The sequence below is a fragment of the Desarmillaria tabescens genome, assembly GCF_030435595.1.
Source record: "Desarmillaria tabescens strain CCBAS 213 chromosome Unknown EV420scaffold_6, whole genome shotgun sequence".
Lineage (NCBI taxonomy): Eukaryota > Fungi > Basidiomycota > Agaricomycetes > Agaricales > Physalacriaceae > Desarmillaria > Desarmillaria tabescens.
The window spans coordinates 737263-760672 of NW_026848305.1; the positions used below are offsets into that span (position 1 = coordinate 737263).

The 23410-nt window shown below is 48.1% G+C and overlaps 9 protein-coding genes across 9 annotated transcripts; 5 read left to right on the plus strand and 4 right to left on the minus strand.

Moving 5' to 3' along the window:
* Positions 1-36: 36 nt before the first annotated feature.
* On the minus strand, positions 37-3933 carry EV420DRAFT_1618313 (DNA mismatch repair protein MutS; the record flags this gene model as incomplete). Its single annotated transcript, XM_060475324.1, is given in 23 exon segments — positions 37-223; positions 276-371; positions 421-703; positions 780-891; positions 949-986; positions 1037-1080; positions 1191-1222; positions 1329-1415; positions 1474-1507; positions 1558-1786; positions 1835-1869; positions 2010-2082; positions 2136-2217; positions 2269-2376; positions 2429-2488; positions 2544-2621; positions 2674-2921; positions 2973-3049; positions 3185-3297; positions 3350-3490; positions 3510-3631; positions 3680-3760; positions 3816-3933. 23 exon segments carry the CDS (start codon positions 3931-3933, stop codon positions 37-39), a joined length of 2478 nt encoding a protein of 825 aa, XP_060335579.1.
* Positions 3934-4866: 933 nt separating this feature from the next.
* Positions 4867-6176, minus strand: EV420DRAFT_1618314 (band 7 family-domain-containing protein; the record flags this gene model as incomplete). The annotated part of the gene is made up of 10 exons (XM_060475325.1): positions 4867-4907; positions 4961-5029; positions 5052-5139; positions 5191-5253; positions 5304-5429; positions 5478-5662; positions 5715-5793; positions 5844-5892; positions 5940-5973; positions 6026-6176. 10 exons carry the CDS (start codon positions 6174-6176, stop codon positions 4867-4869), a joined length of 885 nt encoding a protein of 294 aa, XP_060335580.1.
* Positions 6177-6252: 76 nt separating this feature from the next.
* Positions 6253-7623, plus strand: EV420DRAFT_1044632 (PQ loop repeat-domain-containing protein). The gene is made up of 8 exons (XM_060465507.1): positions 6253-6340; positions 6397-6422; positions 6479-6641; positions 6700-7026; positions 7076-7100; positions 7161-7304; positions 7370-7401; positions 7457-7623. Exons 1-8 carry the CDS (start codon positions 6305-6307, stop codon positions 7526-7528), a joined length of 825 nt encoding a protein of 274 aa, XP_060335581.1. The 5' UTR covers positions 6253-6304; the 3' UTR covers positions 7529-7623.
* A 415-nt stretch (positions 7624-8038) lies between these two features.
* Positions 8039-10108, plus strand: EV420DRAFT_1045097 (uncharacterized protein). Its single transcript, XM_060465510.1, has 4 exons — positions 8039-8083; positions 8152-8536; positions 8592-9540; positions 9591-10108. Exons 2-4 carry the CDS (start codon positions 8196-8198, stop codon positions 9969-9971), a joined length of 1671 nt encoding a protein of 556 aa, XP_060335582.1. The 5' UTR covers positions 8039-8083; positions 8152-8195; the 3' UTR covers positions 9972-10108.
* EV420DRAFT_1044635 (uncharacterized protein) lies at positions 10109-11697 on the minus strand. Its single transcript, XM_060465508.1, has one exon. It carries the CDS (start codon positions 11400-11402, stop codon positions 10245-10247), a length of 1158 nt encoding a protein of 385 aa, XP_060335583.1. The 5' UTR covers positions 11403-11697; the 3' UTR covers positions 10109-10244.
* Positions 11579-12690, plus strand: EV420DRAFT_1618316 (uncharacterized protein; the record flags this gene model as incomplete). The annotated part of the gene is made up of 5 exons (XM_060475326.1): positions 11579-11642; positions 11732-12154; positions 12212-12294; positions 12348-12401; positions 12451-12690. 5 exons carry the CDS (start codon positions 11579-11581, stop codon positions 12688-12690), a joined length of 864 nt encoding a protein of 287 aa, XP_060335584.1.
* Positions 12620-14442, plus strand: EV420DRAFT_1045024 (arginine methyl transferase). The gene is made up of 6 exons (XM_060465509.1): positions 12620-13123; positions 13178-13270; positions 13324-13622; positions 13685-13883; positions 13941-14051; positions 14105-14442. Exons 1-6 carry the CDS (start codon positions 12868-12870, stop codon positions 14284-14286), a joined length of 1140 nt encoding a protein of 379 aa, XP_060335585.1. The 5' UTR covers positions 12620-12867; the 3' UTR covers positions 14287-14442.
* Positions 14344-16725, minus strand: EV420DRAFT_1516507 (kinase-like domain-containing protein). Its single transcript, XM_060471944.1, has 9 exons — positions 16323-16725; positions 16146-16274; positions 15802-16090; positions 15488-15750; positions 15375-15437; positions 15154-15314; positions 15027-15101; positions 14636-14977; positions 14344-14588 (listed from the first exon to the last, which is right to left on the minus strand). Exons 1-9 carry the CDS (start codon positions 16622-16624, stop codon positions 14545-14547), a joined length of 1668 nt encoding a protein of 555 aa, XP_060335586.1. The 5' UTR covers positions 16625-16725; the 3' UTR covers positions 14344-14544.
* A 955-nt stretch (positions 16726-17680) lies between these two features.
* On the plus strand, positions 17681-23186 carry EV420DRAFT_1516512 (P-loop containing nucleoside triphosphate hydrolase protein). The gene is made up of 24 exons (XM_060471945.1): positions 17681-18029; positions 18077-18152; positions 18206-18374; positions 18427-18600; positions 18654-18837; positions 18892-19106; positions 19160-19198; positions 19252-19335; positions 19382-19465; positions 19497-20084; positions 20137-20613; positions 20664-20733; positions 20783-20910; positions 20962-20990; positions 21043-21116; positions 21165-21247; positions 21295-21335; positions 21386-21694; positions 21745-22049; positions 22102-22150; positions 22200-22408; positions 22463-22518; positions 22572-22755; positions 22809-23186. The coding sequence occupies exons 1-24, from the start codon at positions 17842-17844 to the stop codon at positions 22921-22923; spliced, it is 3930 nt and encodes a 1309-aa protein (XP_060335587.1). The 5' UTR covers positions 17681-17841; the 3' UTR covers positions 22924-23186.
* The last annotated feature ends 224 nt before the right edge of the window (positions 23187-23410 follow it).

Sequence of the window (23410 nt, forward strand, 5' to 3'; positions counted from 1 at the left end):
TCAGTAGAAAGTATAGAGTATGTTACTAGCTTATAATTACTCTTCGTCCGTCGCTTTTCCGAGTATTTCTGCCAATCGTGTTTTAACATTGCCGTCTTCACTCTCGAGATCCCAGGCAAGAAATTTACGACAGACTGCCTCAGCGTCTTCAAGATCTCTATGTTCTTCCTCTGTCATTTCTTCGTCGAGTAGTCTACCTAGTTCATGGTTAGATATCATTTCGCTGAAATGGCTTTTAACGTTGGCATTTCATCTACAGATAGGACGAAGAATACCTCACGTATTGCGCCCTCTCAACAACCCGGCTAGGCAGTCCGAAAATCTCAGCGCACTTAGCGGCGTGGGATACCAACGAAAGGCCTTCTGCCACTCTGAGATTCAATCAGTCTCACAACGAGGAGCACGAGAAGCAGGTATTACCTATAGAGGTATGTGATTTTCTCCCCAGGGTTGACTTGTCGGTCCATGCTACTTCTATCCCACTCTGGCCTAGTCGAAGGTGTTGACTCGCGTGATTCGAGGATAGTTCCAGTGCTCGACGTGAAGAGCACTTGCATATGGAGAAAAGTGATAGGCGTAGAATCCGGGTCCAGGAGCTCTTCTCTGAATACATCGTGGAAATGGGTTGCTGCAAGGACTTTTGGACAGTTTGCTCCGCGGTCCATGAGGTGTTTGAGTACGCCGCAGAGAAGCCCAGCGCCGTCTAGTCATCCAGAGAGTCCATCAGTCAGACAACATAGAGCAAAAGGTTGAATAGGCGAAAGAAAGGGGGTACGAGCCTGTAGAAAGTGTGCCCTTTCCAAATTCGTCCAAGAGAATTAGCGACCGAGCAGTCGAGTTTCGCAGAGCTAGAGAAACTTGATTCAAGTCAATCATGAACGCGGATTGCACCTAGGAACCAAGATCATAGATAATGTCCGTCCTGGAGGAAGTAAAAGCCATAACTACTTTGGACACTGATTCTCTAGTCGATATACGAGTAAAAACTATCGCGCATGAAGTGTCAGCAATTTGATAGGATAGGACCATGCATTACTCTTGTCGACGATTCCAAGTGTAGCAGAGTCGGCAGGAACGAAGCTGTGACATATAAGCCTCGAGAAGGGTGCAGGATCCGTAGAAGTTACCATCCTATCTAATGGAATGATACTCTGTTAGTCACTAAGCGATGTATCTATGAAGGGTAAAACCAGACCTGGGCCATGAATTGAATCATCGCAATCTGTGTATGCGAGGGGTGAGCGAATTACTTTCCGAACTACAAATGGGGGACGAACTTGCTTCAAGAAAACGCTCTAGAAATAGAGTTAAAGTATTCTATGCCCGACAAGCGGGTACATACCTTTCCACAGGCATTCGGCGCCTGTACAAAGTACAATGCTATTCCATGTCCTGTCGCTGGAGCGTGTAGCTCTCTGAGAGGAGGTCAGAAGGATCATAAAAACCCCCGGTTAAATGTGCATCGTTGGGAACAAAGGTGTCGACAACTTGTTCCTGCAAAGGGTGTCTGATTACGTCTATTTGAGCTTCTTCGCCAGGAACAAGCAACTGACCTACCTTCCCTGCTTAATGTCGATGACATTCTGATCGACCATGGTGGGTCTCCGGTATCCATATAATCTAGAAGCATCTGCGAAGGCGAGCAGGCAGTCAAGTTCAGCACAAATATCACATGCATGTGTCATGATATCATAATGGACCAAGATCTCCTCGAGAAGGGACTGTATAATTTCAATTTCCCGATCCACGACGAGGGAGTGCAGATCGCCAATGTGCGCATCCATATCTGGAGGACTCGTGTTAACAGAAGCGGCATTTTCCTAACGGCTCTTACCGTGCATCTCTTGGGATTTGAAATAAACGTGGGACCTGAGTTGAAACGAGGAAAGGGTCGGTAGGTGGATAATTCGCAAACAATTAAACACACTCGGACGAGAACTAAAAACGGGAACTCAGAGTATGTCGTGCGACGGCCAGAGAAGTCGCAACAAATGTTATGTACCTGGAACGTCCATCCATCGATAACGGTGATTCCAGCCTCCGTCTGCCACTCTTTTAGCATCGGTATACATACGAGGAAACCTGAAGGGATAATATTAGGACAAGCTTGGGATTGGATTGAAGAATTCGTATACCGAGTTGGGGAAAATAAACTATGTTTAGAGACGGTGCATAATCAGCCGGTACTAGCTGGCTCATTTGCTGCGCTACCTTTGACTATCATCGGATGATGCTCAGTAGGATCCGTCTGACAGGAGTAACACCCACCAGCACAGAGTCAATACCGTAATACACAAGTTTTCGGTTATCCAATTCTTCATCAATAAGAGGCCTGACGCAAACACGACCAGCCTGAGATGACTCCTCCCAATCGATCTAAACAAGCGTTTTCAGCAGTGCGTTCCAAGGTTGACAGCATCTACCGTACAGTCTCATTTATCCTGTTCCCCACATCACGAAAACATGCAATGTCTAGGACGTTAAAAAGCTTAATAGGGAGCATGTTACTCCTATAAATGGCACGGCATACAAGAAATGGTCACCTTCTTAACGATATCAACATGAGCTGCTGCATGTAACTCGGTTAGGACGTCTTTGAGCATCGCGCAATGAAACGTAAACTATACACTAAGATTTCAGACAAATGGATAATAAGGTTCAAGACCCTCGTACCTTGACAAGACCCTGCCACTCGGAAATTTTACCTCGACCATCTTTCAAAATCCCGAGCATACGCGGCACGTTTTTGATACCCTTCAGATGACCATGTAACGAGTTTGTTGAACCCACATTTTCCAGCCGCATAAAGCATTCCACAGCATCGTGGCGTGACCCGATGACAGAGAGGGAAAGTGAAGGCCTTAACAACCAAGTTCGCAGAAGAGCTCGTCCCAGCGTCGTCTTTGTTGTATCAAGGATACCTAATAGGGAATTTAGTCAGGAACAGTAAAACGGCAATCCGGAGTACGCACCGAAAAGCGAGAGGCCTTCCTTCGTCTTGTCGGATTGAGCGCAAGCGTGACTTTCATTTTCAAAGATTTGAAGCGAGCTGGAGAGGCAATGTCAGATATTGCTACGAGATGCGCATGTGTGACTTGCTGTAAAGCATCAGCATTTATCTGCATGACTTCGTTGCTACCGCGATAGTTTAGTACATTGGAAGCGATTGGAGAAGAAGACGAACAGGGCTAAGATCTCGATTTCTCGGATGTCTAGACCATGTGTACCCTCTCCTTCAAGATCATTAAGAGCTCGTTCTCGAACGAGATGATCCAGCAGCGCCCCAATAGATGCCAACTATTTGCAAATTATGAATGTTTCCCGCACGATAGGACATAATTCCACTCACACAAAGAGGAGAAGAATCGACAGACGCGAAATTGGACAATCGGATTACGGCGTTCCAACGCTTCATAGTCGGATCACCTTCCTGATCTCTTCGTCTTGATATGAATTCGTAGGCGTCCCTACTACGTGAGGTGTCGGAACACTGTATCCGTTGAATTCACGCCTCTTGTGTCTGCTGAGGGCAGCTCGGACAGTAGCTGGAGGGAAAACAGACGGTCACGTCCTTTCGATGGAATAAAATCCTTGTGAGGCCGTATTTGAAAGACGCCCCCAGACCGGTCAACTGGCATTTAGGTCAATGTATGCGCGCCTAGAGCTAGAAACAGCTGACCGTATTCACGTAGGGCATCAATGAATGAGTCGTCTGCTTTGGAACTTGTTAGAACGACATCAGGTTTTGCTTGGTCGAGAACTGGGATAGCACAGGTAAGGAGAAGGGGCGTCGTATAGTATTCGATACAATTCACTCATTTCAGTAAGGTCGAAATGCTGAGATTCCTGAGTATCCTCGAGGACGAACACCACACACTTCACAGGATCATAGTAAGCCACTCCGACACGACCACTGGGCGATAAAATCAGCATTAGAAGATGACAAAAGGTTACGAAACTCACTGCTGGCACCATGCCGTGAGACATATCTATTCAATGAGATGAATTAATGTCGAGCAAGCGCGAGAAAAGCCCGAAGTGACCTTTTCGGCGACTGACGGCTCATCGTCATCGTCGCATTCGGTGGCTTCCAGTCCCTTTCTCTGTCACAGCTTCGTTTCCTTCCCAGCGCACCTTCTTCCTGTTGGATGGCGAAGCCCCAGAGCCTTTAGAATCGCTACAGTAGCCGAGGTCCTTACTTCTTGACGCGTCAGATTCAGGTACCTGGGCTCTTGGCCTCTTGGGATTTTGCGAGCTCTGGGGCATGGTAAGGCGAGTTTCTGGCCGTCGTGATATGCAGGGATCATCAAACTGGGATGTTCACCCTGGTGGCGGTGGATCAAGGCGCGTTTGTCACGTGCTCTCGATGATCGCCGTCAGTGCATGTGAGGAGGCGGGCGAACCGTAGATTCCGACAATAGAACTAGAAGCCATCTCAGTCACACACTAAGACTTAGGTTTAAACGTAACATGGCTGTTTGACATTTATATTGCTTTTTTTTTTCGGCCGCTACTCGCTGTATGGCACTTCCCGTCATCAAGTTCACCGAAGTGTGCTGAAGCCTTCCGTTTAGAACGGACATAAATCACATTTATCGACGTCCGTTCCGGAAGCAGCAGCGCACCGCTCAGTTCGTCGGCTAACTGGCATCACGACTTGAAGAAACGTTTTCATTTCGGGGTGCTCTCACGGGTTAAAAAAAAAAGCTCTCGAACAATTAAAGAATCGGGCGGCGATGTCAGAGCACTCAGCCTAGACCCTAGCCAATATGAATATGCCTTTAGTCCCGTTCAAATCGTGGAATAGAGGGAGGAGTTAATTGCATTGAGAACTGCGTATGAGGATAAGATAATTGGTATGTTGTCTTACTTCTTTGGTGACATCAAGTCCCTCGTGTCCTCAGTCACTTTAGATTCAGGTTCAAGCACGATAATGAGACAGACAATGAGATACTCTTACCGTTGAGGAGGAGTGACTTGGAATCCAACAGCACCCTGTTTCCAGACGACGCTAACAGCTCTGCAATGACTCCGCGCAGCGTCTAGCCGACGAAGCTCGAGGAAACCCTTATTCTGTCGCATGGCTTCTCCAAGGAGCTCGGCACTCTTAGCCTCTCCGCTGGCTCGAACAATGATGGACTTGGCAATCCTTGTTAAGCGAAGAATACTCGCAGAAATCAGTCCACTTACTTCTTTTTCTTGGACGGCTTGGTCGACCTGGAAAGCTGCTCTCAATGCAGTTTGTTGCGCAACCTATGGATCGTGAGTGACATATCCAATGACAAAAACAAATACCATCTGACCTGCTTAGCTTCCACAGCATGCGTGAATTCAGGAGAGAATGCTACATGTGTGATGGAAACATCGTCAAGGATAAGATTGAACTTGGTCGCGCGTTCTGTTAGATGCTCTCGCACAAGTCGAGAAACCTATTCTACATTGACGAAGAGGATAAGGATAGGCAAGGCGGCACGTACATTTTCTCGCTGGGTAATTAGCTGACTAGCGTTGAATTGGGCGACGACACTCTTCAAAACTTCATTGACAATGGAAGGCAATACCCTCTCGTCATAATCGTTGCCAAGCTGTCGATATATTTTGGGTAGATCTTGTATTGAAGGGCGTGAGAGAACACGACAAGTGATGTTGACCATTTGCAAGTCTTTCCAATGATGCATAAGATACGTGAACAGTGTGGATGAACAATTGAAGACCTTTTGTGCCCGTCAAACTGGGGATGCTTCGCGGCTTTGCACGGATGTCAAAGAGAATCGGCTTCTCAAACCATGGAATCTGAAAAACGTCAGTTGGTTGGGATATAGAAACAGGCTCCAAGTGAATACCATCAAATGAGTCCCTTCCGGGTAGATCTCGTCTGTAAGACCATGTAACCTAAGGACGTTCAGAATAGAGTACTAGTGATGCGTAGTGTCACTTGCCGAGTGTATTTGATCGCTCTGTGACCACCATCGACTGTCCTCTATGTATGAGCCTGTGGTCCAAAAAAGATACAAAGAACACGCACCGTTGAACAAACTGGCGTTCAGCGCGAATCCACCTGCGACGAGGGCGACAAGGAGGCCTGTCCCAGCAAAAAATCCTGCAGGCGGTCGAGGTCCTCCAGAAGCTGTCTTTCTGATCTGGTTCGCAAACCTTCGTAGTGTTTCGTCGTCCATTTCGTGGTGAACCGCTGAGCAATGAAACCAGGACGAAGACAGCGACTGTCGGCACCGGCAGATGCCGACCCCTGGCAGGTGACACATTTCGGCATTTTCTGCCGGCCTGACCTCCGTTTGTGTTCACGATGAACTTGGAAGCAAACGATGCGATAAGCAGCATTGTAGTCCTATTCTCTCTTTTTACGGTGCTAAGGATACTAATTTCTTTATATGACAGTTGGGCTGGACTTCCATCGCATGCTGGTAAGTTTTCAGTGATTTTCGGCCCGTAACTGCGGTATTGATTCCTCTGGAATTAGGATCATAGTCTATTCGCCTCAGCTGTATGAAAACTATACCTTGCAGTCTGGGGAAGGACTGAGCATCCTGTTCATACTCGTTTGGCTGGTTGGGGACCTATGTAATCTTGTCGGCGCAACTTTAGCCGGCTTATTGCCTACAGTAATCATTCTTGCAGTTTATGTGAGCAGCCACCATCATATACTGGTCTCAAACATCATAATAATATCTTTTTCACCAGTACTCAGTTTGCGATCTTGCTCTACTGTGCCAGGTCTATTACTACCGCTGGAAAGATGGTCGCCCCATCTTCACTTCTCGATGTGATTATGAAGGTACCCGCGAAGAAACTACTCCTCTACTACCCGGAGATGCCCGAATAGAGGATGCCCTTCCCATGAGGGTCCTAGTTCTTCGTTACGCGGGAGCTGTCGTGTTCATATTTGCGACCGGTATATTGGCCTGGTGGATAAGTGGAGGGGCTGAAGAAGACGAAGAGCCCCGTGATATACCCACCCACATTAAATGGACCGTACAGATTCTTGGTTGGACTAGTGCGGTATTATACGTCAGTCCGCATTCTTCTTCATGGGGCGTCGTCTAATCTCCGAGTACAGTTGGGTGCACGTATACCACAAATAGGTTCGTACCGTTGGCATGATGCAATTGCATGAATTTCAATGACACTGACGCCTGTCATAGCAAAAAATTTCCAGACCCGGTGTGCAGGACTTTCGCCTGCGCTATTCTTCTTCTCCATTTTCGGGAATGTTACTTATGCGTTGTCAATATGCGCGAAGAGCATGGACAAGGACTACTTGGTGACGAACGCTAGTTGGTTAGCAGGTGAGGCCGAGCATTCGGCAAGGGTTTCTTCATTTGAAAATAATCTGACTGATACCCGGGAGCAGGAAGTGGCCTTACCGTGTTCCTCGATATCATCGTGAGTCACCTAGGGAGATATTTGAAGACACCTGCGCCAGCTGACGATCTCCCAGATACTGTGCCAGATATTCTTTTTCCAGTACCTTCCCGCCTTACGGAAGGCCCACGTTGCTCCCGAGAGCTGATCGACGGAAAAACATAGAACATTGTATACAAATGTAGACATGCAAATGAGAAAAAGCTTATCGGTCGTCGGATCTATCAGGATGGCATGGCCCAGAAAAGCGGGGCGGGGAAGAATACGAGTCGAAGACAAACTGAAAAGAAACATGAGGATTTGATGAACATTGTATCAATGTACTAAGAAAGTAAGTATGATAATTTGTATCGATCAAAAAGTGAGCCTGGTCCTGCGCCTCGTTTTTGCCCTCGTGTCAACTCGTGTCAGAGATGTTCATTCGAGCGTTGTTCCACGGCCCCACGATGCAGGTCAGCCATCACGCTTTTCTGGTCCTCTTTTCGATGCGACAGCGGCAGTTCAGATGAGACATCGGCATGCTTGCTGCCTCGTGTGCAGAAACGGAACAGAAAAGCCAGGTGGGTAGGCAAAGTGGAGGTTCAACTTTATCTTTGCAATCGTAATCCATCGCTAATTCCTTTATAACCCTTTGTAACCAACTTCTCCTGGCGTTACCTTTGCCCCGTCATTAATACTCCCCCGAGCCTAAAGGCTGTTCGAGGTGCGTGGTTTTCCTTTTCTCCGTGCTGTTCGTGCCCTCGCTGAGGTCACTTACAGACCCTATAAAAGGAGCGGTCAGAGTTCATTTGTTCCGTCCTTCTGGCCGCTGCTGAATGTCGACTTACCCTCGTCGGGTTCCGCCGTCCGCCTTTGCTGCTCACCGCAATCGGACCCCCCTACCTACTTCCCATGCATCACGTCCGTCTAGCCAGGCCCGGGGGGGAATGCAGCATGTTTCCATCCCGGACCTGCGCGAAGCCATCCATTCACTGGATTCCAAGATGGCGTCCCTCATGAGCCAGCGACATGAGCTCGAGTCTCATCTCGAGAAAGCAGTCCGTCTGCAGTCTCCCATCCACCGTCTACCGAGTGAGCTTTTAGCGTCAATCTTCATCGTTGGGGTACTAGGCATAGACGAGAACCCAGTCTTGGTCTCGACACTAATGCTCGTTTGGTAAGTCCCGTCGGTCGTCTTTCATTGTGATCTCAAAAGCTTAATACTTCTGTAGTCGATACTGGGCAGATGTCGTACTTGACACGCCCCTACTATGGTCCAGGATCACCGTTGGTCCCCACGATTCTCTTGAAAGAGCCAGACGTAAACTCAAACGCTCAAAGTCGTGTCCCCTCGACATCACCATCAATTTCGGGACGCGTACAGAGTACACGAACAGCGTCACAGAGCAGGTCGTCCACGCCATGGATCTCATTCGTCCAGCCCTATGGCGAACCAGGTCTTTCAGTCTTAGCGTTCCGAATCGTCCGCAAGCCCACGCTGCCCTTCTTCGATGCCAGGAGGATGCTCCGCTCCTTGAAACATTGTCCATACGGATTTACCGGTCCATGCAGGACGACCGGTACTCCAGCCCCCCTCTTCCCCTCTTCAATGGTCATACCCCACGGTTACGTTCGTGTTCCTTGACATCTTTTAACTTTGGATGGGATCATCGACTTGTATCCCGGCTTTGTGTCCTCAAGCTTGAAGGTTACTTCAATGGCTTTACTCCATCAGCGTCCGTGCTACTTGGAATTCTCCGTCAGTGTCCAGAATTGGAGGAGTTGGATTTGCGGAACATGTCTGATGTCGACTCGGATCCCTGTTATCCCTCTGTTTCCGGTGAGGAATATGGGCCTCCGCAGACCACCGGAAAACTCGTCCCTCTCCCTCGTCTCAGGAAGATAACGTTCTACTACGCGGGGATCGCGCTAGCACGCCAGATCATGTGCCAAATCACTTTCCCAAACCTAGAAAGTTTTGAGGTGTGCTATCTCGAGAACGTCACTCCCATCCTACAGCTGCTCTACTCCCAAGCGCTGACACGGCTACCTTTACGTTGCCTGCGCATAGAGTCCTGCTTATTTAACGAGATAAAGTTCGTCAGTCTCCTGCGTCGTCTACCATCGCTGGTCGTTCTGGAATTGGTGGATGTGGAAGATGCGTCGTCAAATTTCTTAAAGGTGAGCTCATTTCTTTCCCCCTTTTTTCCCGCACTAATGGCGAACCTTAGGGTCTCTCGTCCTCGCAGCCCTGGGTGTGCCCTAAGCTTGAGTCGCTTTCCCTTGATGGCTGCACCTCCCTCGACTGGGATTCTCTTCGCACCTTCGTCGAATCTCGCCTTCCGTCCAACTCGTACCCTCGTTTCCAGGACGCTCAAGCATTCCGCGCCGCAAATCCGACTGTTACATCCGCCTCAAGCGCCTCCCGTCCTCGCGTTCGCCCGCAAAATCGGGGATCTCCTTCAGTCTTAGGGCCGCAGCGTCTGAAAACAATAGATGTAACACGATGCCATCAAATGAGCAAGGAGATGGTCCAGTGGCTGCGGATGTATGTTCCCGATGTCAAATGCGAACCAGCAAAAGGCGTTTGGGGGGAACCTATGATACCTTGATCCGATAGAGAGACGGACATCAGGAAACGTTTTTTATTACCCCTCGGAGTTTTGATTTCGGCCAAGTTTTCTTGCATACATATTGCTATCCTGCACTTATCCGCATTACACAATTGTTTATTCGAGGCTGTAACCTTATCTGTATTTTTAGAATGGCATTTACAATAAGTTCCCTTTTACAATTCATATCCTACAGGTCGAATTCCGCAGATACGAATGGGTACATTGGAGTTCATGAGATGAGCCAGATGAACCAGATGAAAGAAAGTGTTGTCATGCATTCATATACGCCAACAGATCTCTCCTGCTTGTTTCTTCTTTCTTTCGCTCTCTAGCGAATCCTCGGTGTCCCCGACCAAATAGCTTCTGCCGTTTCCTCAACGCCTCTCCCGCCTGGGTATGTGCAGCCAAGGCGGCGGCACTATGCGTAACTCGCTTCTGCGACTCCTTGTACGGACCAACGGTCTTAGCCTTCAACCCTATGCCCAAGCGATCGGATTTCAAGATAGTAGGAATGGGGGTCAGAAGCGCTTTACGTTCAGAGGTCGACGGCGGCGCAGATGATGGTGAATCTTCAGATGGCCGTATTTCTTCGTCTCCGGATTCCTCCTTTACTAAAGAATCCGCAGTAGTAGAATCAGAGGCCGTATCTGAGTCTTCATCTGAGTCCAGAGTCAAGTCGACAACTTCCACCTTTCGAACCTCTTTGACTTCCCCGTCTCCATGTCCAATTTCTACTTCCATCACTTCTTCCTTGGTGATGGGCTCCGCATGGCGTTGCTTGGCTTTTCTGGAAAACTGGATAGCATGTCTTGGTCTTCCAGTACGCCTGACCACATCGGCTCCGAGAGCCTCTCCTTCGTTCCAGCCACTTTTCTCCAGCATTGAGAAGCCCTTGTTAGATGGTCCTATAGCCAGCCAAACTGGTGGTTTGTATCTTGCTTCAGAGGGGCGTGGTGGAGGGTCTCGAGCCAGCATGTCAGCGAGGGAAGAGGTGAAAGAAGAGGAAGAAGAGTGTTCCGACCTGAGAGCATTCTGAATGAACCAATTGTTCTTATTCCTACTTTCCCGCTTTTCTGGTGGTGCAGGCGCTGGGCTCACGGCCGACGGTAGGAGTGAAGGCGTGGAAGACGTGAACGTTCGTGACAGAGACCGATACCAATCAGCAACCGAAGAGTCTTTTCCTTCCTCAACTGTCTCCGCCATCGCATTAAAGTTTCGACCCCATTGGCCCCATTCATCGCTCTGTAAGGTCGCAGGAACGAAACGAGGAGCGGGTGCTATTTGACGCTTGTAGACGCTTGCAGCCTCTTTGTCCCAGAGGTGAGCATTGTCTTCTGAAGAAGAGGGTATTTGCCCTGTCTCGCGCTCCAAGGCTTCACGGTCTTCTGGGTTGTAGTGAGAGTAGATGGTATAGGTGAAAGTAGCCATTGTAGCCAGCCCGATGGTGGGTAACGACGGCGAAAAGCGTCAAGTGTCACGTTCCTGGCAGCACGTGTGATAGCGGTCACAATTCATCCCTTTTTAGTATTTTCCAGCTCTTTCGCTTTCGCCAAGGTCGACGGCATCGACGCGCGTTCTCTCGGGAGAAGGACGAGACTATTTGTATGCTTGGCTTTCTCGTCGCCACGATATACCTTACTAGCATTAACAAGGTCCTGGTATTACATAGTCACTTGCTGACATAAATTCTGGATACTTGCGCCATTTTATACTATAAAGTGAACTTGGTCCTGTCGTAAATGTACTCACCCACATAGCGGCTTCATCCATCGTGACAATCCTTATTACTGGCGGTACAGGAAAAACAGGCTCTCGCCTTGCCCGTCGTTTGCTCGATGCCAATTACTCTGTCCTGCTCACGTCCCGTAAAGGTGTTGTCCCAAAGCCTTTCAAGGGCATAAAGTTCGATTGGTACGACCCTTCAACCTTCCACAACCCTTTCGCTGCCGATTCCAACATCGACCGAATCTATATTGTCGCCCCAGATGGTGATCGTGCAGGAGAGGTAATCAGGCCCATGAAGCCATTCATCGACTTGGCGGTGAGCAAGGGGGTGAATCAGTTCGTTTTACTCAGCGCGACTACCTTTGAGGCCGAAGGCCCAGCTATGGGCAAGGTACACGCATACCTCTTGTCCTTGGGAGTCGATTATGCAGTTCTCCGACCCTCTTGGTTCTACGGTATTTGTTCTTCATGTCTAACAACGCCCATAGTATGCTGATCATCAATTGAAATAGAAAACTTGCTGACCATGTATCTTCATGACATCAAGGAGAACAACACTATCATTACCGCTTCTGCAGATGTGAAGATTGGATTTGTGTCTGCGGATGACATCGCCGACTAGCTTTTGAAGCTTTGACCGATGCAAAGAGTCATAATACAGACCATATTCTCACTGGTCCCGAGCTGCTTTCTTACGACGATGTATGTTTCTTTCTCTCCCGAATTCCTACGGCTGCTAACGACCCAGTAGGTGGCCCAAATTCTTACAGACGTTCTAGGTCGCAAGATAACACATACAAGAATCTCTGTCAGGGAGATGAAGGATAGATATATTGCCTTTGGACTTCCAGAAGATTTCGCCACATTATTAGCTTCGATAGACGAGCTGAATGCCTCCGGCGTTGAAGAGAGAATTTTTGGGACTCCCGGAAAAGTCACAGGGAAGAGGACGCTGCGGGATTTCGTAGAAGCCAATAAAGATAGTTTCTGAGGCTCCGTTAATCACATAGGTAGCAATGAGCATGTGTGATATAGTTGTCGCGTAGTGCCCAGTTATAAAAAATTATTATAAAGCTCGAGACTTCACTGATCGCCGATCACCTTTTCTTTGCGTCAAATTTACCCACGTTACACATTTTATCTTCTACCAGCGAAAAAACAAATATTCATGAGCATCGCAGGCGGCGACGACGACGCAGCTTCCGATGGCGCTGTAGAAGCTCTCACTATCTTAGGAGAGCACCTCATCAACACAATCCTTGAAGGTGGTTCTCAGGAAACCATCAAGGAGATCATCGACCAAGGCGCGCCGTTATGGTATCAAAACGACAGCGAAGGCCTCTCCCCGCTACACGCTGCGGCGTACATGCAGGATCAAAGCCTCGTCAAAGCCTTTCTAGAGGGGGGAGCCGTGTGGAATGCAGGTCTGTACGTGACTGATGCTTACCTCGTTTTCTGTTTGCTAATTTGCCATGTAGTCGACCACTTAAACAACACAGCGGGAGATATCGCGCTTTCTTTTAATAATCAGGAACTATACACAACAATACGAGATGCGGGGATCCGTGCCGGTGTGTAAAGATTCCTTTCCAATACATTTCAAGGAACTTAACTTTTGCAATAGAAATGCTCCTCGCGCTTTTGGGTTCTGGGGCGACGCCAGAACCATCCTCTAACCTGGTCCTCAAGAACGCAGATAACTCAGCAGCCGCTTCTACGGACACGTTTCTGGCTTCGAATCTGTCATTTAAAGCCGATGAAACCGGTCAGGAAATTTGCGTCGTAAAATTGGACGATGATGAAGAGGTTGGCGTCATGATGGGTTGGGAGAGGCCAATTATGGAAGAAACGGTTCGTTGTCTCTGTTCTGATGGTGGACGGCAGGGATTAAAGGTACTCAACGTGGGCTTCGGACTGGGAATTGTAAGTGATATTGGTATCGTTCCTTACATTCTTACCCTGCTCACCCTGCTATGAATTCGCAGATCGATTCACTTTTCCAATCTCTCTCGATCCCTCCTTCCGACCATGTCATCATCGAACCCCACCCTGATGTTCTGCGGCACATGAAGGAACTTGGTTGGTTGGATCGACCGGGAGTTAGAGTGCTGCAGGGCAAGTGGCAAGACTGGATCAATTCTGACGAACTCGTGGCATACGGGGGATTTGATGTGATATACACGGGTGCGTGCCCGAGTCAGCGATGTCGTATTTGTACCCTTTGCTCACGCGAGCTATCAGATACCTTTTCAGAAGACTATTCTGATCTTCGCCGCTTTTTTGAGTACCTCCCGGATCTAATGTCAGGACCCAACGCCCGGTTCGGGTTTTTCAACGGTCTTGGCGCCACTAGTGAGTTCTCTTTCTACTAGTGCTCTGGTTTCTTGGTGGCTGAGGCTTGGCAGACCCTCTTTTCTATGATGTATATACCCATGTAGCCGAGTTGCACTTGGCTGACGTGGGTGTTGATGTGGAGTGGAAGGACGTCGACGTTGGCGATGGCAAGGATCGATGGGGAAAGACTCGCCAGTATTTCAGTCTACCTCGGTATCGGTTACCAGTGGGCAGAATGGGAGTACTATCTTAGACCATGCCCATATCGTATAAAATCCACCCCAAAACCCAGTGTAATTAAGATTGAATGACTTGTATAGTTAATAATAAATAGATATAGAACGAAAGGAGCGATGTCATGCGAGGGATAGTACTAAGTGCCATAAGGTACAATGATGGACAGGAATATTATATAGATCGATACTTAAATAAACTGAGAGCAGAGCATGTGAGCAAATCAACGAGGCATATGTTGGTATATGATAATCTAGAATGGGCAAATGAGCGTGGGTCAGACCGGGCTGAGAGGCATATTAGTGCCGTTATAAGAGAAACCTGAACCGGTCAGCAACAACACTCATGACATCGGTGAAGAAACACACCTGAAAACTGATCTTGAACAGTTTGACTCAGATTGGAATCTTCCACAACACTGTCTACAGGAGCTTCGGTTGTGAAGACCGTATCGAAGTTGGAAACATCCACTGGACTGGCGACACTAGGTTTGTACGGAGGATGAATCTTCTTCTCGGCCAATTTCTTGAAATCGATGTGGTTGTGGAAGAACGGATGCTTCTTGATTTCTTCCGCGCCATTTACACCGAGTCGCTGAGTAGGGTCGCGGTTCAGGAGCCCAGTTAGAATACTTTGAGCTTCGTCACCGATTTCTGGACCGAACACAAGGGGGTCTCGGAGAATCTTCTCGTACATCTTATCCGTTATCTCTGCCTGGATATCAGCGATACATCAACACATGATGCCGCACACGCCTACCGTCATAGAAGGGAGGAAGACCGGACATCATCTCGTAGAGCAAAACGCCTAGGGTCCACCAATCAATCGTTTTGTCTGAGGCTCAATGTTAGACCAACATCACAGATGCATGCAGCGTAAACTCAACTGTACCCATGACCGTTCAAGATCTCTGGCGCAAGATATTCTGGAGTTCCACAGAACGTGTTTGTCTTGTCGTTAGCCTTCATATTGAGTTTACAAAGACCGAAGTCACATAGAGCAATATGCCCTGTGAAATCTAGAAGAATATTCTCCGGTTTGAGGTCCCTGACCCACGTTAATTACTCGTTGATATTAATGAATGATTCTGTGATATTGCCAACGTACCTGTAAACAACGTCTAACTCATGGAGATGCTCCAAGGCAAGCAAAAGTTCAGCACTGTAGAATCTAAGATGGAATTAAGAGGATGCAGTTTCCGTCTAAGTCAATCTCCTCACCGAGAACGTTCTTCATTGAACCGCTGTTCCCTTTGAAGATGATGGAAGAGTTCTCCCCCATTGACGAATGCGAGGACCAAGTAAAGCTTTTGTTCGGATTGAAAGCTAAACTTGAGGGGCACGATGAATGGGCTGTTCACTTGAGCAAGAACAAGGCGTTCAGCGAGAGTGTGCGTTATCTCATTTCGGTGAACAATATGTGCCTTCCGAATGGTCTTGAGGGCGTAGATGCGTGACGTATCCCGCTTTCGGACTTGCATTACCTGAAAATTTTACCGTCATAAGATCGCATCAAGCGTCCCACATGAACTCACTTTGCCAAAGCTGCCTTTGCCGATGACGGTGATGAGTTCAAAATCATCGACCGTCAGAGATCCTCCATAGGTAGGTTGATAAGCAACCCCAATTTGAATCTTGCCCGCGCCCCCAACAAAGTCATACCATTGGTCCTGAGTGCCCATATTCTCAAAGTCGGGAACGAATTTAATTCCTCCCATAAATATATCGTTTCCAAGGTCATCTGCTAATCCGTCAATGCCACGTTTGGGCTCATCGGCCCTGAGGTAGCACTGTAAGGATATTTCGGCATTCCGAGATACATCACTGTGGCACCGCAGACGTCAAAGAAGTATTACCATGATAATGGACCAGAACGCACAAATGAGCTTGATACATGTATACCGGCTTCTCAAGGTCGCCGCCAAGGGGTATGATGAGAACTTGGTTTACTTCGTACTCCATTACGAGGTAGGGAAGCCACCAACATTGAGTTCTCTGGATACTATCGCTGTTGATGATATTAAAGTATGTTAGACACCAAATACGTGCCACGCACCGATTCCCTCGGGTCTTGGCAAGTCTCGATTGCTGAACGCTAGATGGGGAAACAGATGAAGCAACTTTTGCCTGTTGGGATGACAGCGCTTTTTGTACAACCGCGGGAGTGGCAATGCCAGGAGGAAGCGCTAGACCTTCCGCAGATAGAACGCGGATAGCAAGAAGACCAGACCTCGAGCTGGAGCTGGGAGTACCATCGGGATTTCCGGGAGTGGGGGTAATAGAACGAGCATTCACGACGTCTTCAGCCAGTAAATTGTAGACTGAAGACTTCTTGCTCCTACCCAGTTTCCAGGACATAATGATATTAGAGACAGTGTAGAAAGCCTGCTTTCTTAAAAATGAAAGACCGTTATGGATGTCAGTGACTGAGGTAGAAAAATGAGACTCGGACGTTTTCTGTCACAGTGTTGTCATGATCGACATCTTCATTACTTGCACGTGATCAGAACTTGAGGCGCCGCGTAAATTCGAATATATAGCACGGGCAAGAATCAAAGATATATGATAGATTGAACTATTTTACCTGCGCATCACACACCAGTAGCCCTTTTTCCTCAGTTCGAATTGCCTCCAACATTCCTCGTGGCTGCATACCTCTAAATCCCATCCTCCCAGCCATTTAGAACCCGGAAGTGCTTACGCACGTTTGGTCTGCAGAATTTGCACTGTAGCAATGTGGATGGCATAAATGCTCCGATGTCAGAGATGGGGCTAGTGGTGATACCTTGATGGATAAGACTGACGCCAGGTTGATACTCGTTTAACTGACCTGAAAGCACTACGCTGCGCAACTTCAAGCTTCAAACCCAAGGTCCAGTCCTTTCTGAAAGTAATCAATTAAATGGTAGAAAAGTCTAGAAAGATGTGGGTTGGTTTCGAAAACAATGAGTCAAGATTCCTCTGTTCCTGATTGACAAGTTGCGAGATCAAGGCACCTGCGCGGCCGGAAAACATTACGTTGTAACCTATGAGTCATAATTTTGTTTTTCCGCTTAACCGTGACGCCAAGTTTATAACAAGTACGGTATTGCTGCTCGAAGAGACTTTGCTGAGGACTTGCGGCTATTCTATTAGATGTCGCTCACATTTATTCCACTAGGGCAAAGACTTGATTTATCTTTCTGCCCCAGAACATGGTGTTAAAAATAGAAATGCCGCCACCGTCATCGGCCTGCCAAGAAAATCGAATCAATGTGCACAGGAGTCTGAGAAAAGCCGGCAAGTCCGCGTATGAATCCGGCACCCTCAGCTGCGAGCAAAGCAGGCAGAGAGGACACGTAGGCTGATCCTTGTCAAATTTCCATAGATACGATAAAGCCATTTGACTTGATTCCCCCACAATTTTTAGCAGCAAGGTGCAAACATTGCACGCGGCACCGCCTGTCAAAAAGCACGACTCAATCTGACTCGTCTATTCTTGGCTACCGACCACATCACATCACGTACACCTTCGTTTTATTTCCATCCTATAAAGGGTGTTCAGGCTGTGACCCTTGCCTTCGCCGTTCGCCAAAATGTCCGATTCGCGACCCAGTACTGCCAACGAAAAGCTTACCATCACTGGCCCAGATTCAAAGAAGGCTGGCTGGTTCACTCGCCAGAAGCCGACCAAATCTGTCGACACCGATGAGAAAGGCTCAGAGGTCGCTGTCGTCCCTCCCGAGCCGGAAGCACCTCCTATATCCTTCACGGAGCTCTTCAGGTGTGTATCTTAGTAGCATTTTACCAAACTGCGGCTGAGACTTGCAGGTTCTCCACGAAATTCGAACTTTTCATCGATGCAATTGCTTTGGTTGCAGCGGCAGCAGCAGGCGCCGGCTCAGGTGTGTCCCATATGCGCATATACATAGGTTTAAATTATAACGCCCTCTCTTCTAGCCGTTAATGACACTGCTCTTTGGAAACCTTACCAATGGATTCGTCGTATTCCAATCAGTCGTCAATCAAGTAGACCAGGGCAATCAACAAGCTATCAACGATTTGCCTGCTGCCGCGGCATCGTTCCGCCATGAGGCTGGCAAGGACGCGCTCTATCTGGTTGTCATAGGTGTGTGTCCCCCTCAGCAACTTCAATTTCTTTAGTTAATTGAGCATTCAAGGTATTGGCCTGTTCGCCTGCACCTATCTCTACATGTATGTATGGGTTTATACTGCTGAGGCCAACGCAAAGCGTATCCGGGAGCGGTATTTGCGAGCGGTTTTACGCCAGGACATCCCATTTTTTGACAAAGTTGGAGCAGGAGAAGTTGCTACTCGGATCCAGACCGACACCCGTGAGCTTCTACGCGTTTTCTTTCTCTTTACATCTTCGCTGAACGCTTGCTAGACTTGGTACAGCAGGGCATGTCCGAGAAGGTTGCCCTCGTGGTGACCTTCTTGTCCGCCTTTGTTACTGGTTTTATATTGGCCTATATCCGGAGTTGGCGTCTTGCTCTTGCTTTGACGTCTTTGTTGCCTTGCATTGGTATCACGGGAGCGGTTATGAACAAGGCCATATCCAAATATATGCAGTACGTCCAATAACATTGTATTGCATCATTCAACAGGTGTTAACTTTTCGCCAGGCTTTCCCTGAAGCACATTGCAGACGCTGGAAGTATCGCCGAAGAAGTTATCTCCACAATTCGAACAGCGCAGGCATTTGGCACGCAGCGGATTCTGTCGAGCTTGTACGATCAGCACGTCGAGAAGTCGAAGGCGGTGGACGTCAAGTCCGCGATATGGCTCGGAGGAAGTCTTTCGGTCTTCTTTTTCTGCATCTACTCGTCGTACGCTTTAGGTGCGTATGAAAGCAGGCTTTGTCGTTACCCTTTTCGCTTACCTCTCTATTAGCCTTTTCATTCGGTACGACCCTCATTTTGCGGGGAGATGGTGCGTTTGTAGCAGTGAAAATTAAATAACGGTATTGATGTTTTGGCCCGTAGCTGACGCTGGTGTTGTCATCAACGTATTCATGGCGATCCTGATTGGTTCTTTCTCGCTGGCATTGTTGGCCCCCGAAATGCAAGGTACATTGACTGTCTATACGCGCTTCTTCATATTAATATTCTTTAGCCATCACTCACGGACGGGGTGCGGCTGCTAAACTTTATGCCACCATCGACCGTGTGCCAGACATAGATTCGGCCGATCCTAGCGGTGAGAAGCCTAGAAACCGTTTTCGGTGAAGTCACACTCGAGGACGTTCATTTTAATTATCCTTCACGTCCCGACATCCAGGTCGTGAAAGGGATCAGCCTCACCTTTCGAGCGGGTAAAACCGCCGCTCTCGTCGGTGCCTCAGGATCCGGAAAGTCGACGGTGATTTCTCTGATAGAACGATTCTATGATCCTTTATCTGGCGTCGTGAAATTGGACGGACGGGATTTGAAGTCTCTCAATCTCAGGTGGCTTCGCTCGCAGATTGGACTAGTATCACAGGAGCCAACACTATTTGCGACCACGATCAGAGGCAACGTTGAGCATGGACTTATTGGAACTAAGTATGAAAATGCCTCCGAGGAGGAGAAGTTCGCGCTGATCAAGGAAGCATGTGTCAAGTCTAACGCTGATGGCTTCATAACTAAGCTACCTCTGGGCTATGATACCATGGTTGGCGAGCGAGGATTCCTGCTTAGTGGTGGTCAGAAACAACGTGTTGCCATTGCGAGAGCCATTGTATCGGATCCTCGCATTCTTCTTCTCGATGAGGCGACTAGTGCTTTGGACACTCAAAGTGAGGGAATTGTACAGGACGCCCTGGACAAGGCCGCGGCTGGTAAGTCGGAAAGAATTCTGTCCATTGTTCAAACGAAAACGAAATTTTTCAGGACGTACAACCATCACCATTGCTCATCGTCTCTCGACGATCAAGGACGCCGACGTCATATTCGTCATGGGAGATGGACTGGTCGTTGAACAGGGAACTCACCAGGAACTGCTTCAAAGAGAAGGTGGCGCCTATGCGCGCCTCGTCCAAGCTCAGAGGCTTCGTGAAAGTGATGAAGTAGCCGCCGTTGCCGTTGATGAAGACGCCGATGATGGAGATGATGAACCCAAGGACATGGAGAAGGCCGCCCGCGAGGAGGTCCCTCTTGGTAGACGAAATACTGGTCAGTCACTTGCCAGCCAGATCCTGGAGCAGAAGAAGAAGGAACAGAAGGACAGCAAAGAGCCGGAACATAGCATGTATTACCTTTTCAAACGTATGGGGAAAATTAACAGATCGCAATGGAGGAAGTACTTCCTCGGCACGATCTTTGCTACTATGACGGGGATGGTGTATCCGGCCTTTGGTATCGTATATGGTTCGTGGTCTTCCCTCCCATTTTTATGGTTCATTGACCATGTGCTCTAGCTAAGGCTATCAACGGCTTCTCGTTCACTGGCTCGGAGCTCAGACATTCTGGTGACAGGAATGCCCTTTGGTCAGTGTTTCATCTTTACTCTGATAGACATCACTGACTTCGAGTCTAGGTTCTTCATCATCGCCATCATCTCTACGCTGTGTATTGGCATGCAGAATTATCTCTTTTCGTCTTCCGCCGCCGCGTTGATGGCCAAACTGAGATCTCTGAGTTTCAAGGCTATCCTGAGACAAGACAGTAGGTTTCCTTACTTTCTTGATGTATATTGTTGTCTCACTATCTGGGCAGTTGAGTACTTCGATAAGGACGAGCACAGCGTAAGTTTACCTCTAGAATGTGTCTGGACCTCCGTCATGACCTTGTTTGTAGACCGGTGGTTTGGTATCGAACCTTAGTGAAAACCCTCAAAAGGTGTTTGGTTTGGCTGGTGCTACCCTCGCAGCGTCAGTGGCTCTCTCAGATTAAGTACATTTGGCTAAATCCCCGCTCAGAATCGTGCAAAGTATTTCGACCCTGATCGTTGGCTCCATTCTCGGTTTAATCTTCATCTGGAAAGTCGGCCTTGTCGGTATTGGTACGTCTAATGGATACCCTTGAAATTGCATACTGATCACCCTGCAGCGGTTACGCCTCTTCTCGTGTCCATGGGGTATATCCGCTTGGTAAGTCTGTTTACATAGAAGGAACTCTCCGTTAATGGTTGGCCCCATAGCGTGTCGTTGTCTTGAAAGATCAGAAGAACAAGAAAGCTCATGAAAGTTCCGCCCAACTCGCCTGCGAAGCCGCTGGTGCCATTCGAACCGTTGCATCCCTTACTCGGGAAGACGACTGTTGCAACCAATACTCTTTGAGCCTGGAAGAACCGCTTCGCAAATCTAACAGGACCGCTATCTGGAGCAATATGTTGTATGCGTTTTCTCAGTCCACGATCTTCTTCTGCATTGCTTTGGTCTTCTGGTACGGAGCAGCCCTAGTGTCAAGACAGGAATTTTCCACGTTCGATTTCTTCGTTGGTCTCATGGTACGCTTCTTTATTTCGTCGCTGTCAGGTTTTGCTAATATATTACATAGTCCACCATGTTCGGTGCTATTCAAGCAGGAAACGTCTTTTCCTTTGTCCCTGATGTTTCCTCGGCGAAAGGCGCCGGCAGTGATATCCTTCGATTGCTCGACTCCGTCCCAGAGATTGATTCCGAATCGACTGAAGGCAAGAAGGTTGATATTGCCAAAGCTCATGGACACATTCGTTTGGAAAACGTTCATTTCCGTTATCCTACTCGGCCTGGTATCCGTGTTTTGCGGGAGCTGTCACTTCAAGTGGAGCCAGGCACATATATTGCACTTGTGGGTGCTTCCGGAAGTGGAAAGAGTACTGTGTATGTCTTCCGCCTAGTCTAGGTAATCCATCGTATTGATCAATATTTTTAGTATCCAATTGATTGAACGATTTTACGAGCCGTTGGCAGGCAAGATCTATGTAGGTAATCCCATGCCTGCAATCCAACCCTACTTACTTCATTCTCCAGATGGATGGCATACCGATCGAAGAGTACAACGTACAGGAGTACCGTAAACAGATTGCTTTGGTTTCTCAAGAGCCAACTCTTTATGCGGGGACTATACGCTTTAACATCCTTCTTGGAGCTATCAAACCACGGGACGAGGTCACGCAAGAAGAAATCGAAGCTGCATGTAGAGACGCGAACATCTTAGACTTCATTCAAGGACTTCCCAAGTGAGTTGATTCTGTTATTTTATGTAAGAGTAAATTTTTCACATGTTGTCGTAGTGGATTTGACACGGAAGTCGGTGGGAAAGGATCCCAGCTTTCGGGCGGCCAAAAGCGTGAGTAACCATGCCTGTACCACAAACAGTTAGCTGATTGTTTTTGTATCTAGAACGTATCGCTATCGCCCGCGCTTTGCTCCGTAACCCCAAAGTCCTCCTCCTGGACGAAGCTACATCAGCTCTCGATTCCAATTCAGAAAAGGTTGTACAGGCCGCCCTTGACCAAGCGGCAAAAGGCAGGACAACAGTCGCTATTGCACATCGATTATCGACAATTCAGAATGCTGACCGCATGTGAGTGCAGCAGATATGTTCTTGAATGTCACGTCTAATCACCTTTTGGATAGATATTTCATCAAGGAAGGGCGTGTCAGTGAGTCCGGAACGCATGACCAGCTCATTAACCGGAAGGGCGACTATTATGAATACGTTCAGTTACAGGCTTTGAGCAAGAGAGATTGAAGTAATGGCAACTGTATTTGTAAGGTCATATCGGAACATTTAGATACCCATTACGACTTAATCGCTTCGATCCAATAATACTTAGTACACCCCACCACCCCACCCAGTGCACGATTTTGATGATAGATTATTACACTTACTGCGATGCTCTTATAGAATTTAACCACACTCATTTAAATACGGATATTTACAGCTGGAAGGGAATGATAAACATACTTCGAATGCACGAGACGTAGCGCAGTAACGATCGTTAGTGAGAGTCATCGTACTTGACTGGGGCTCGGGTACTAGTGCAAAATGGGGTATTGCAAGGATCCACTTACTGTAACTAGCATCCTTCCCACCCCAGGAACGGGGCTGGGAACAGGCGTTAACGTCGAAGTACAGCCGCAGATCTTGAAATTAACTTCTATATTGCCAAGAAGCCATACTCCTACAGGTCCAAAACGATCCACGCTGAGTTGATCCATGGGAGGCCTAACAACGC

Coding starts and splice junctions, on each gene's coding strand:
- EV420DRAFT_1044635 (XM_060465508.1), bottom strand. CDS start 11,402: ATGGCTACTTTCACCTATACCATCTACTCTCACTACAACCCAGAAGAC.
- EV420DRAFT_1516507 (XM_060471944.1), bottom strand. CDS start 16,624: ATGTCCTGGAAACTGGGTAGGAGCAAGAAGTCTTCAGTCTACAATTTA. Junction 15,751..15,801: donor GCAAAGGCAGCTTTGGCAAA/GTGAGTTCATGT, acceptor TAAAATTTTCAG/GTAATGCAAGTCCGAAAGCG. Junction 15,438..15,487: donor TTCAATGAAGAACGTTCTCG/GTGAGGAGATTG, acceptor ATTCCATCTTAG/ATTCTACAGTGCTGAACTTT.
- EV420DRAFT_1045024 (XM_060465509.1), top strand. CDS start 12,868: ATGAGCATCGCAGGCGGCGACGACGACGCAGCTTCCGATGGCGCTGTA. Junction 13,124..13,177: donor GGGAGCCGTGTGGAATGCAG/GTCTGTACGTGA, acceptor TTTGCCATGTAG/TCGACCACTTAAACAACACA. Junction 13,623..13,684: donor TGGGCTTCGGACTGGGAATT/GTAAGTGATATT, acceptor ATGAATTCGCAG/ATCGATTCACTTTTCCAATC.
- EV420DRAFT_1044632 (XM_060465507.1), top strand. CDS start 6,305: ATGAACTTGGAAGCAAACGATGCGATAAGCAGCATT. Junction 6,423..6,478: donor TGGACTTCCATCGCATGCTG/GTAAGTTTTCAG, acceptor CTCTGGAATTAG/GATCATAGTCTATTCGCCTC. Junction 7,305..7,369: donor GAACGCTAGTTGGTTAGCAG/GTGAGGCCGAGC, acceptor ACCCGGGAGCAG/GAAGTGGCCTTACCGTGTTC.
- EV420DRAFT_1045097 (XM_060465510.1), top strand. CDS start 8,196: ATGTCGACTTACCCTCGTCGGGTTCCGCCGTCCGCCTTTGCTGCTCAC. Junction 8,537..8,591: donor TCGACACTAATGCTCGTTTG/GTAAGTCCCGTC, acceptor ATACTTCTGTAG/TCGATACTGGGCAGATGTCG. Junction 9,541..9,590: donor CGTCGTCAAATTTCTTAAAG/GTGAGCTCATTT, acceptor GGCGAACCTTAG/GGTCTCTCGTCCTCGCAGCC.
- EV420DRAFT_1516512 (XM_060471945.1), top strand. CDS start 17,842: ATGTCCGATTCGCGACCCAGTACTGCCAACGAAAAGCTTACCATCACT. Junction 18,153..18,205: donor CAGCAGGCGCCGGCTCAGGT/GTGTCCCATATG, acceptor CCTCTCTTCTAG/CCGTTAATGACACTGCTCTT. Junction 21,248..21,294: donor AGTCGGCCTTGTCGGTATTG/GTACGTCTAATG, acceptor ATCACCCTGCAG/CGGTTACGCCTCTTCTCGTG.